The following is a 13117-nucleotide window of genomic DNA, read 5'->3' on the forward strand; positions in this document are numbered from 1 at the left end:
GCCTAAAGCAAAAATGTGAAATTCAGGATCAGATTACATGTGTAAATGAAGCAAGTATTGCAATCCCATAGAAAATCCTTAGTTTGTTGGAGAAAATGAGGTTCTCAGTGTTGGAGACCCCGTCTGGCCCTATTAAACAGAGCCACTGTCTAACAGGAGATAATCAGACTAGAAGGAAAAGACCCATCAAAGAGAAAGGTGGCTCTCTGGTGTGCAATCCCAGCCATTCTGCTTCCAAACGGGAAACGTATTCATCTCAGGATCACCTCATCCTGCTATACCTGTTTCTCCTAAATACCAATTTTCTATGTCTTTTTTTCTTTTTTCTTTTTTTTTTTTTTTGAAACAGGGTCTCCATTCTGCCACCCAGGCTGGAGTGCAATGGTGCAATCATGGCTCACTACAGCATCAACTTCCCAGGATCAAGCAAGCCGCCTACCTTAGCCTCCTGAGTAGCTGAGACTACAAGCACAAGCCATCATGCCTGGCTAATTTTTTTTTTTTTTTTTTTTTTTTTTTTTTTGTAGAGACGGGGTTTTGCCATGTTGCCCAGGCTGGTCTTGAACTCCTGAGCTCAAGTGATCTGCCCGCCTTGGCCTCCCAAAGTGCTGGGATTACAAGCATAAGCCACTGCGGCCGGCCCCAATTTTCCATTTCAAATCTTGTTTCACTCTTTTGTTATTTTGAGAAAATGGCAATCTATTATTTCATTCTCTGTCTGACAACGGTTACCTCTACTATGTCTGGGAAAAAGACTTAGTGATGAGTAACTTAAAAGGCCCTTATAGTTTTTATTTAACAAACCAATTTTTTACAGCACTTACAAGTGTGCCAGGCACTCTCCCAAGAACCTCAGGCGTGATGGCTCATTTAATGGTTATTAATCAAGCACAGGTAAATATAAATAAGAATGGAGCTTACTATGTCGGGGGAACAAAGTTACAAGGCTTTATCAGGCTTAATGAAGACTGGCCGTCATTCACAACAATGCATCCTTGGGATGCTGGGTTTAAAGGCTGCTGGGGAGAGAGCAGGTGCATTTCCACAGAGACCATGAAGCTTCCTCCCAAAAAGGAATCAGAATCCCACCACTGTTTGCCGATGTCTACTACAAGCACATGCTATATACCCGAGAAATGTATCCATATGTGTAGAAAAAGCATGTACAGCAATGTCCATAGCAGCGCTGTTCTCAGTATGCCCAAACCACAAACAACCTAGAGGCCCATCAGCAGTAAAACAGATGATTGTGGCATACCTATACCAAGGACTACGCGATGGCAATGAGAATGAACAAACCACTAATACACACAACTGCATAGATGAATCTCACGAACACGACGATGAATGACACAAAAGAGTACACACTGTGTGATTCCATTTATGTGAAGTTCAAGGACAAGCCAAACTCATCTATGGAGACAGAGGCTGTAACAGTGGTCACCTATGGAGGGGTTAAGGATTGCCTGCAAAGGAGCACAAGGGAACTTCTGGGGTGATGGAAATGTTTTCTTTTTTGATGGGAGTGTTGTTTCCATGTGTATAGCCAATTATCAAACACAAATCATATACTTAAGATCTGTGCATTTCACTGACTGCAAATTTTACCCTGATTTAAAAAAGAGATGTGACCTCGTATGTGTTACAAGATACGTGAAGCCGGGGGTGCCTGTTTTGATGCCGTCATAAGCTATTAGGATGGATTGATGTGTTCAATCTCACAGCTAGAATGTGTATTCCAAATACAAAGTCCCTGAGGACAAAGACTGGACCTTGTCCATCTTCATAACCTTGGCATTTAGCACGTGACCTGGCTCATACCCGATGTTGAATGAAAGAAGGAAGCAGAATTCAATGGGTGGCATGTTTCAAAACCTGTACATACATTATCGTTCTTACCTATTCAGTGCAAACGCATAGTGGAATTTAATGTTATGCTGATCGGCCAAATCACACGTAGGCAGCATCTCCAGTGTTTCCACCAGCTTCACCATCGCATCATAGTCCTGTTGGCAAGAGGTCCCAAAGTGAGCAAGAGAGGAAACACAGCTCTTCACTGATTTTTCTGAATTGTTATAAACAGGAGACAGCCTCCGCACTTAAAGACAGGCCCTTCCTTACAAAGGGCATTTAGTGAAGTTACTTGTAGCCTTTAATAGGAGGGAAAAAGACCAGAAAATAAGATGGATGAGAGAGAGAAGAACAGAGAAGGAATCCCTGCTATCAAAGAGCATGAAGCATCCAAAGGCAACAAAAGTAAATGAGGCCAGCAGCCAGGAAACAGCTGAGTGTAGGAGAGTTAACAGCATCAGCAGAGGCTGGGCGTGGTGGCTCACACCTGTAATCTCAGCACTTTGAGAGGCTGAGGTGGGTGGATCACTTGAAGTCAGGAGTTCGAGACTAGCCTGGCCAACATGGTGAAACCCTGTCTCTACTAAAAATACAAAATATAGCTGGGCATGGTGGCGGGCGCCCGGAATCCCAGCTACTCGAGAGGCTGAGGCAGGAGAATTGATTGAACCTGAGAGGCAGAGGTTGCAGTGAGCCAAGATTGTGCCACTGCATTCCAGGCTGGGCAACAGAGCAAGACTCCGTCTGTCTCAAAATCAAAAACAAAATAAAAAAACAGTATCAGCAGAGATGTGTGTTAAAGTGAGCTGGACAAATACACACAAGCAAACTTCCAGTCAAAGCACACAGATTCCAGTCTTTCCTATTTTGCCAGAATCAAATACATTAATCTAAACTAGTGTTTCTCAACCTCGGGACTAGTGACGTTTCTGGACCATAATTCTCTGTTGTGGGAGCTGTCCTGGGCACTGTAGGATGCTGGCCTTGACCCACTGGAAGCCACAGCACACCACCCACCTCATGCCCCACACACGCACTTAGTTTTTACAACTGAAAATGTCTCCAGACACTGCCAAAAAAGTCCTTGGGTTGAGAACCACTGCTCTAAACTCTGCATAATTACCTGGAGAAAAATTGCGACCATGCTTGTCTCAGCCAAGTCCCCTCTTAGCAATGCTGCCTGTTACTCTTTCAGCCAGGCTTAGAATCGTTGGAACTGGCCAACTCGCTGACAGCCAGCCATGGTCAGCAGAACAGGGCTTCCCACTGAAATGCCATGCCTGTCCTGTGGCTCTGCGCCTTGATGCTGCTGCCCCAGGAGGGAGAAGGCAGGGTATTCCAAGAACCTCTTGGCCCACCTTTGAGCATGAATGGAAGGTTATGAAAAGAAGGGATACATGAAGGGAAGGACAAAAAGCAGCAGCTCGAGGGAAGAAAGGCTTCAAGAAAAGCCATTCCCATGTTCTTGTCCTGGGAGACAAGACCTAATCATTATCATCCCTAGTAGCAACTGCTATTAAAATCAGCTAGCTGGCCAGGCACGGTGGCTCACGCCTGTAATTCCAGCACTCTGGGAGGCCGAGGCAGATGGATCACCTGAGGTCAGGAGTTTGAGATCAGCCTGCCCAACATGGTGAAACCCCATCCCTACTAAAAATTAAAAAAGTTAGCCAGGCAAGGTGGCAGGCACCTGTAATTCCAGCTACTGGGAAGGCTGAGGCAGGAGAACTGCTTGAACCTGGGAGTCGGAGGTTGCAGTGAGCTGAGATCACACCACTGCACTCCAGCCTGGGTAACAGAGCAAGACTCTGTCTCAATAAATAAATAAATAAATAAAAATTTGAAAAACAGAAATAAAATCAGCTAGCTGCATCTGTTTATCACCAGGGGCAGGAGTTCCTTACTGGTTGACTCTGTTGTGGTCCAGGTCATAAATGGACGCCTCCATCACTTCAATTTAAAGACTTCTAGCCAACAACTCTCAACATGGCTTTGTGGAATTCTATGAGTAAGGTACATGATCCTGTGTTCCTCCAAAGGGAAGGAAGCCAAGACATCCTTAGAGATGGCTCAATGGCATTCAACTTGGAGGGAGGAAACGCTCAATTTCCTTCACGGAACCACAGACCAAAAGACCAGTCTCAGAACTCTCCAGTAGCTTCTGATGCTTGTCTCAGAATAAACATCTACATTCCCTGGGTCCTGAATGTGTTTCTGCTACTCCTGTTCTCCCTGTCACTGATGTATGGTGGTAAACAAAGTAGGAAGTGACAAAAGCCTAAAGGAAGTTGCACAGCAGAGGGGTTAGGAACAAGGACAACGGAGCATCAGTCTCAGTCTGAATCCTGACCTAACCAACTGCTGTGTGACCTCGGGCAAGTTACTTAACCGCTCTGTGCCTCAGTTTCCTCATGTGTAAAATGTGGATAATCAGAGTACACATATCCCACATAGGGTTGTTAAGAGGATTAAATGAATTCAGGTTTGTCAAAGGGCTTGGAACAATGCCTAGTGTAAAGTTCATATAAACTTAAATTCTTGGCTCCTTCTGCCAAACAGTCCTGTTTATGACATCTCTTCTTGTCGGAGTGGTCACACCAGCCCCGATGTGACAAAACCTTCTCCAAAATTTCTACCACAACAGATAAGCTGGATGACCTATGACCTAGCCACATACCATTTGTCTATAAAATGGCCACCTCTGGCCGGGCACAGTGGCTCATGCCTGCAATCCCAGCACTTTGGGAGGCCGAGGCGGGTGGATCACCTGAGGTCAGGAGTTTAAGACCAGCCTGACCAACATGGTGAAAACCCTGTCTCTACTAAAAATATAAAGTTATCTGGGCATGGTGGCGCATGCCTGTAATCACAGCTACTCAGGAGGCTGAGGCAGGAGAACAGCTTGAACCCGGGAGGCTGAGGTTGCAGTGAGCCGAGATCGCACCATTGCACTCCAGCCTGGGCAACAAGAGCAAAACTCCATCTCAAGAAAGAAAACAAAAAAGAAGAACAAAACCCAGCCACCTCACCACATACTGAGTATACAAATACTTCACAAGAAGTTCCTCAAGCCAAGGAAGAACGTAGCATACGTGAGCCTCAGCTAGGTGGATTTCATACCTGGATATCACGGTAGGACAGGAGTAAGTTAATGATGATGTCTGAGGTCAGAACCTCAGTATTATCCATGCGGAGCTTGATCCGAGCTAGCTCCTTCGCCAGTTCCTCACCTTGGTATTTCTCTCTGGCTTTCCGGATGTCATTTAACAAGGTTTCTTTGTAATAAACACTATAGAAAGAAAAACACAAAAACCTCCAGTCACATCTACACGCACCCAGGACTGTCTTGCGCCCAAAATGGTTCTCATTGACCTGACTTAGGCCAACACATAGGGACCTCGGCCCAGACCTGAGCCTCCCTGCACCAGCAAACAGAAGATGCTTTCTACTTATTCACATTTTATAGACCAATGAATGACAAGTAAAAATCAGTTCATTCAACCTTGAAGATACTTTCAAAGGTGACTCCCATCTGTACTTGGACAACACACAGAACTTGCAGCCAACCAAACCCACTGTCTCCGGCATTTTCAAACATATAGAGGGTGAGAAGTTACCTTCCTTGTGTATTTATTTTCGCCACTAGTAACAAAGCCAAACGGAGCTCCAAAACCCATGAAACATACATGAGAATGCCTTGCAAATGAATTTCTCTATCAGGTGTCTCTCATTAGTAGTCATGAAGCTTTCCCCAATTGAGGTGAGGGCTGGAAACTGGTGTTGAGTCCCTGAGCAATACAAGATGGGACACACAGAGGTCATGCCTGGAAACTTACAGACAGCCTTGCTCTCCTCACCATATTGAATGGCCAGAATGTTCTTTTTTATTTTTTTATTTTATTTATTTATTTTTTTGAGACGGAGTCTCCCTCTGTTGCCCAGGCTGGAGTGCAGTGGTGCAATCTCAGCTCACTGCAACCTCCGCCTCCCTGGTTCAAGCGATTCTCCTGCCTCAGCCTCCCAAGTAGCTGGGACTATAGGCATGTGCCACTACACCTGGCTAATTTTTGTATTTCTATTAGAGACAGGGTTTCTTTCCTTTTTTTTTTTCTTTTTCTTAAGACAGAGTCTCGCACTTTCGCCCAGGCTGGAGTGCAGTGGCACAATCTCGGCTCACTGCAAGCTCCGCCTCCCGGGTTCATGCCATTCTCTTGCCTCAGCCTCCTGAGTAGCTGGGACCATAGGCGCCCACCACCATGCCCAGTTAAATTTTTGTATTTTTAGTAGAGATGAGGTTTCACCATGTTAGCCAGGAATGGTCTCGATCTCCTGACCTCGTGATCCACCCGCCTCGGCCTCCCAAAGTGCTGGGATTACAGGCGTGAGCCACTGCACCCAGCCAGAACGGGGTTTCACCATGTTGGCCAGGCTGGTCTCAAACTCCTGGACTCAAGTGATCCACCTGCCTCAGCCTTCCAAAGTGCTGGGATTACAGGCGTGAGCCACCATGCCTGGACCCAAGAATAGTTTTCTAATGGAAAACACAAAACTTCCCTCAGGTGAGCAGCTAGATAAGCACGAGGAAGCTTAAAAACACTTAAAGCAGTTAAATTCACGCTGGAATATCACCATAGTCTCTTGAAGAGCCAATGCTATTATCTGGTATTTGGTTTAAAACCTTTAAAAATGACCTAACTTGGTATACATAAGTTGAGTTACAACAACCATAGATTGATTTAAAATATCTTGTCTATTTTCCATAGGAATTTTTAAGTGGAGGTAGGACACTGCCAAACAGTAATACTGTCGTCCCATTAAGAAGCTGAAATGGGGCCAGGCATAGTGGCTCAGGCCTATAATCTCAGCACTTTTGGAGGCCAAGGCAAGAGGATCACCCGAGCTTAGGAGTTCAAGACCAGCCTGGCCAACGTGGTGAAACCCCATCTCTACTAAAAATACAAAAACTAGCTGGGCTTGGTGGTGGGTGCCTGTAATCCCAGCTACTTCGGAGGTCGAGGCAGGAGAATCGCTCGAACCCGGGAGGCAGAGGTTGCAGTGAACTGAGATCGCATGACTGCACTCCAGCCTGGGCGACAGAGTGAGACTTGGTCTAAAACACACACACACACACACACACACACACACACACACACACACACACACAAAACAAAGCTGAAATGGTCTAACTGCAGAGTGTAAAATTAGGCTGTTCATTAAAAAGAGAGTAAGCTAAATTTAATAATAGTCTTCAAAGAGAGAAAAACAACATGAGATACGATAAGAACAAATGGTGCCTACTTTCAATAATTACAAAACAATGCCAAATATGTGTACATACAGTACATAACCTGGTCCAGTGCTCACAAGAGGGCCTCCATTAACATTTAAAGAATGAAGTGACGCACACAGCAGGGGTTCTGATAGAAAAATATCAATGCATGGCTTTAGTTTTCTATTTCCTTATTTGTTAATTGCCATCATCCCAATAATGAACAAAATTAGCAGATTCTGCCAGTGTTTAAAATTCTGTCACTAATTGAATGAGTCATTAAGTTGGATGCCAGCCATTGCACATTTGGTGGACTATAAAGGCACTGAAGCTATTGAAGTGTTATTAGGTTAGCCCGATAAGTAAAAAGTTATACTTCAGCCTTATTTTTCAAGGGTAATTCTGAAAAATAATTTTAATAAACTAAGAAACCTAAGAAGAACAGTACCTTTTAGGTAAATTAAACACTGGTTTGAGTATGGCTTGGGGACATCAGATATGTAATAAGCATGCAGCCATTTCTGCCCCTGTAACCAAGGAAGATGTTGCTGATCAATGAGCACTTGGAAATGGCTTCCAAGCCATTCCAGCACAGGACTCAAAATAGACTTTATAAATCTATCAGAGCTGGCGCTTGAGCTCAAAACTTCCTTTCCATCTGTGTTATAGATGTTTTAAACTATAAGCACCACTTCCCCTCCTACTAACTGTTGCCAGACACTGCCAGTTCAGAGGGTGGAATCCACCAATAGGCATTTCAAGCCCTTTGAAATTAAATGAAATCACAAGAGTTGTTTGCCTACTGATACATACACACACTGAGTGAGAAACAAACTTGAATCCATGTCTTGCAAAGACCTAAATCATCTGGCAGATCTAGCCAGTCTACCTCCTTGTCAGACTTGAAAATATGGTACTGGGAGAGCTTTCTATAAAACTTCACTCAAGTGTTTGTTTTGCAATCAGACAACAGTTAGCAAGGCATGACTGCATGAGGTTTTCCAGGAATGTGCCACAAAATCTCCCCCATTTGCTCTCTATGTTGGCATGTGGTCACACATGTTTAGGTTTCTAATCTCCTTTTCCATTAAAGTCTGTAGAAGAAGGTCTGTATCCAGGGAAGAGGTGACGGGATAGAAAAGGAGACCATTAATAAGTGTCTCCCTTGTACCAACACTACAATAGAACACTCTGCAGTTCAGGGTGCCACTATTTGAGCCACAGTGTGACAGGAGGTCCTCTACATTTCATTTCAGGTCAGCTCTGCCAGTGTTTGGGATTTTCATTTGTTTTGGAAGGACAAATCCTTCTCCTTGTGACACAACTTACGGGAATAAATCCTTTAAATTGGCTGCAAGCAAAATAACTGGATCCTTTGGTTAAGAAGAATAATTTTTCTTTTACTTTCACAATAATAACATCTGAAGGTATGGTTTCTTGAGCACTGGGGCTCCAATAGGTGAGCTGACTATTTCAGTGCTACACAGGTAGGAATCATCTAAGCCAAGATTCCAATCTAAACCTATTCACTTCTGCATATTTCACCTCACCTAACCTAAATCTAAAGAGAACACAGCACAGTACATCCTGAGGATAGCTGCAGCTCCACTCAACGCACGAAGGTTTTTAAAGCACGAGAGCGTAAGGTCAGAATGACCTTGCTGAGATATATGAAGAGCCCCAACAGCCACGCGAGTGTAAAGCCATGCTCAGAAATCATCTTGAAACACAGGATCTCAGAGCTGAAAGAGATCGTTAAAAAAAAAAAAATCACTGACAACTTCCTATAAGTTGTCTTATCTAGAAGAGACAGAACAATCAGAGAGAAGAGAAGTTACATGTCAAGATCAAACAGGGAGTCAGGGCCAGACACGGGCTCAATCCCGACTTCTTAACTCCAGTTCTATTCTCTCTTGGTTTCATTTCAGTGGCCCAGCTAAGTGAGCCAGTAAGGGACAATAGTGGGTTCTCCAGCAACTCTGTTCATTTGAAGGTGTACTGCTTCCCTGAAAGAAATGGGGACATCTTGGTGAGTCTCCAGGGGTTACTGGTGACAGATGGGAATTACCATGAGGTCACGTGGATGTCCTTAAGGAGGCTAATGAACCTGTCCACCAAAGGCATGCACAGCGGGCCCAGGATGTTGTCCCAGTTGGGCTGCATGTACTCGGAGGCTCGTCTCTGGGCATCACTCTCGCAGCAAAAATAATCAGCGCACGGTGTCACGATGTATGGGATGAAATAATAATTTCCACTGGATGCCTGGAAAAAAGAAACAAAGATGTGCCAGAAAGTAACTTATGTGGAAGTGTAGGCTCTGGGCAGGTGGCGCCTGGTGGGACAGGCATGGAGAAAATACTTGAGGATGAAAACAATTCGTTCAATACGACTATGGATCTATTAGGCACAAAACAGGAAACCGCTCGATTTCAAAAGCTCTACCACATAGATATATGACAAAAATTTGGTTTCAAATACTGAACTGATCTGTATGTATCTCTGAACTTCACTGGCAGAAATTTTAGGGTTTTAAATCTCAGAAATCACATTGTTTCATTATATGTGCCCAAAACCAGAGGGAACATGAACCTCCTGATAAGCAAGGATTGCAACATGGCATATTGTTTTTTCTTTCAGCATAGATGAAAAAGGCATATTATTTGATCATTTAACTATAGGTGAGCTATTATAAACTTTGTGGAATAAAAATTGTTTTGTAGGAAGCATATATGAATATAATGAGTCTCAGATCTCTTCTGCTTTTTGAGACAGGGTCTTGCTCTGTCACCCAGACTGGAGTGCAGTGGCGCGAACATGGCTCACTGCAGCCTCAACCTCCCAGGCTCAAACAACCCTCCCACCTCAGCCTCCCTAGTAGATGGGACTACAGGTGCGTGCCACCATGCTCAGCTAATATTTCTATTATTTTGTAGAGACTGGGGTTTTGCCATGTTGCCTAGGCTGGTCTCAAACTTCAGGGCTCAAACAATCCGCCCACCTCAACCTCCCAAAGCGCTGGGACTACAGGCTTGAGCCACCATATCTGGTCTAAATTTCGTATTTTTACATGTCCTGAAATCATCATCTTATTTTGTTATTTTCCAACCATTAAGAAATGTAAGAACCATTCTTAGCTCCCAGGACATACAGAAACAGGTGACAAGTCAATGTTGTCTTAGACAAAGCTTCTGATATTCTATTATCCCTGAAAATAGGGTTGGTTTTCTGAGAATACTTACATCCTGCTGCAAAGCAGCAGCTGGAGACCATCCTTGTGGGTACCAGCTATTGGTATTAAGCCTGTCAAAACACAAATACTGGCCAGGCGCGGTGGCTCACGCCTGTAATCCCAGCCCTTTGGAAGGCAGAGGCGAGTCGATTATTTGAGGTCAGGAGTTTGAGACCAGCCTGGCCAACATGGTGAAACCCCATCTCTACTTAAAAAAAAAAAAAAAAAAAAAATTAACCGGGTGTGGTAGCACATGCCTGTAGTCCCAGCTACTCAGGAGGCTGAGGCAGGAGAATCACTTGAACCCAGGAGGCGGAGGTTGCATTGAGCCTAGATCGCACCACTGCCCTCCAGCCTGGGCGACAGAGCGAGACTACATCAAAAACAAAACAAAACAAAACCAAAACCCACAAATACCAGTGCTGTAAGTAGAAAGGGTAAAAATTCAGGTGGGTAGGTGTGTAGGGGTGTGTGTGTGTGTGTTTGTGTGTGTGTGTGTGTGTGAGATAAGTGGCGTAGCAGGCTCCTGTCTACTTCTTCTCTACTTCTTCACAACCACTAGGAATTGCCTACCCCACAGGAACAAAGATTCTCTGCTCCCTGTGGCACTTTTTTCTTTTTTTGAGACAAGGTCTTGCTCTGTCACCCAGGCTGCAATGCGGTGGCACAATCACAGCTCACTGCAGTCTCAAACTCCTGGGCTCAAGCGATCCTCCTGCCTTGGCCTCCCAAAGGGTTGGGATTACAGGTGTGAGTCCCTGCACCTGGCCTTGTAATACTTTCAAGTTCTTAGAGACTCAAATCACTCAGCATTAAGGTTTTGGTAAGTGAGAGGTAAATTTCTCCCTCATCCATGCCAAGAAAGCCATGTTCCTAGACTAAATTAAATGCCATTTACATATTCAAAAGTTAAACTTTCTTTCTTCCACCATGATATGATTAGGCTTTGTGTCCCTACCCAAGTCTCATCTTGAATTGTAATACCCGTAATCCCCATGTGTCAAGGTAGAGACCAGGTGGAGGTAACTGGATCATCAGGGGCGGTTTCTCCCATGCTGTTCTCCTGATAGTGAGTGAGTTCTCATGAAACCCGATGGTTTTATAAGGGGCTCTTCCCCCTTCGCTAGGCACTTCTCCTTCCTGCCGCCTTGTGAAGAAGGTATCTTGCCCACGGCTCCCCCTTCCACCATGACTGTAAGTTTCCTGAGGCCTCCCCAGCCATGCTGAACTGTGAGTGAATTAAACCTGTTTCCTTTACAAATTACCCAGTCTTGGACAGTTCTTTATAGCAGTATGAAAATGGACTAATACACACCTGAAATTGGTTGACCCTATGGTCAAAGACTTCCTAGTTCAGACAGAGGGAGAAAAGGACTGTGTAGATCAGTGAGGTCTAGAAGGAAAAATACCTTTGAAGAAAAATCGTTTGTTATTTTCAAAAAGTTAAAGTTGGACTGGAAGTGTAAGGAGCTTCCCAGATCCTATCCCCAGAAAGACAACCATAACTGATGAAAATTCTTTTTAAACAGCCATTTAAAGCAAGCTTGTCCAACCGCGGCCCATGGACCACATATGGCCCAGGATGGCTTTGAATGTGGCCCAACACAAATTTGTAAACTTTCTTAAAACATTATGAGATTTACACACAAACTTTTTTTTTTAATAGCTCATCAGCTATTGTTAGTGTATTTTACATGTGGCCCAAACAATTCTTCTTCCTCCAGTGAGGCCCAGCAAAGCCAAAAGACTGAACACCCCTGATTTAAAGTCTCTATAAGTTGTCCTGAGGGCATGTAGCAAATGGAAAAACATTTTATTCAAGAAAATCTAAATCTTGGTAGTAAGATTCTGCAGCATTTGGGCCATAAACTGCTCCCCTGCCCCCATACCCAGCCCAGACTGACTGAAGTTCTACTCTAAGTAGGTGTGGCCAAGACAAAAGGGCTCCCTCTTGTCCCTGGTCCAGAGTCACTGTTTCTCCTTAGAAGACCAGGCCACCAACATTCTTATCCCTCGCAGCCTGATATTGTAGAAGCTCTATTCCAGGCAAGTGTGGTCAAGATGACCAGGGCTCCCTTGCTCTACCCAGCCTACACCTGTAGGGTAGAAGCTCTACCCTAGGCAAAACAGGCCGAGACTGGGCGCAGTGGCTCACACCTGTAATCCCAGCACTTTGGGAGGCCGAGGTGGATGGATCACAAGGTCAGGAGTTAGAGAACAGCCTGCCCAACATGGTGAAACCCCCTCTCTACTAAAAATACAAAAATTAGCCAGGTGTGGTGGCAAGCGCCTGTAATCCCAGCTACTTGGGAGGCTGAGGCAGGAGAATTGCTTAAATCCGGGAGGCAGAGGTTGCAGTGAACCCTACGTGGGAGGTTGAGGCAGGAGAATTGCTTAAACCCGGGAGGCAGAGGTTGCAGTGAACCAAGATCGTACCACTGCACTCCAACATGGGCAACAGAGCAAGACTCCGTCTCAAAACAAAACAAAAACAAAGAAACAAACAAAAAACAGGCCAAGAATGCTGAAACTTGATTGTCCCTGCCCCAGCTCCCTCACAGAATGAAGGTTCTATGCCAAGAGAGGCAAGCTGAGAAGACTAGAGGCTGTTCCCCTTAGCCAGCACCCCACTCACAGAGCAGAGTGTCACCCCAAAAGAAACAGACTGCTGTTTCCACTGCCATCTCCACAGCAGTGGTACAGAGCTCTGACCAGGGGAAAGGCAGGCTGTAAGAACTGCAGCTCTTCACAAGGAGAGTGACTTCATG

General features: G+C 44.8%; 1 protein-coding gene across 1 annotated transcript in view; it reads right to left on the reverse strand.

The window, feature by feature from the left end:
* MAP3K15 (mitogen-activated protein kinase kinase kinase 15) overlaps positions 1-13117 on the reverse strand; it is a 151594-nt gene that overhangs the window by 91273 nt on the left and 47204 nt on the right. The window contains exons 4-6 of the mRNA XM_054676915.2: positions 9189-9382; positions 4972-5140; positions 1900-2006 (exon numbers count right to left, since the gene is read on the reverse strand). Of these exons, the coding sequence (XP_054532890.1) occupies positions 1900-2006; positions 4972-5140; positions 9189-9382 (470 nt within the window). The remainder of the gene's footprint in view (positions 1-1899; positions 2007-4971; positions 5141-9188; positions 9383-13117) is intronic.

This window comes from Pan troglodytes, chromosome X (assembly GCF_028858775.2).
Source record: "Pan troglodytes isolate AG18354 chromosome X, NHGRI_mPanTro3-v2.0_pri, whole genome shotgun sequence".
Lineage (NCBI taxonomy): Eukaryota > Metazoa > Chordata > Mammalia > Primates > Hominidae > Pan > Pan troglodytes.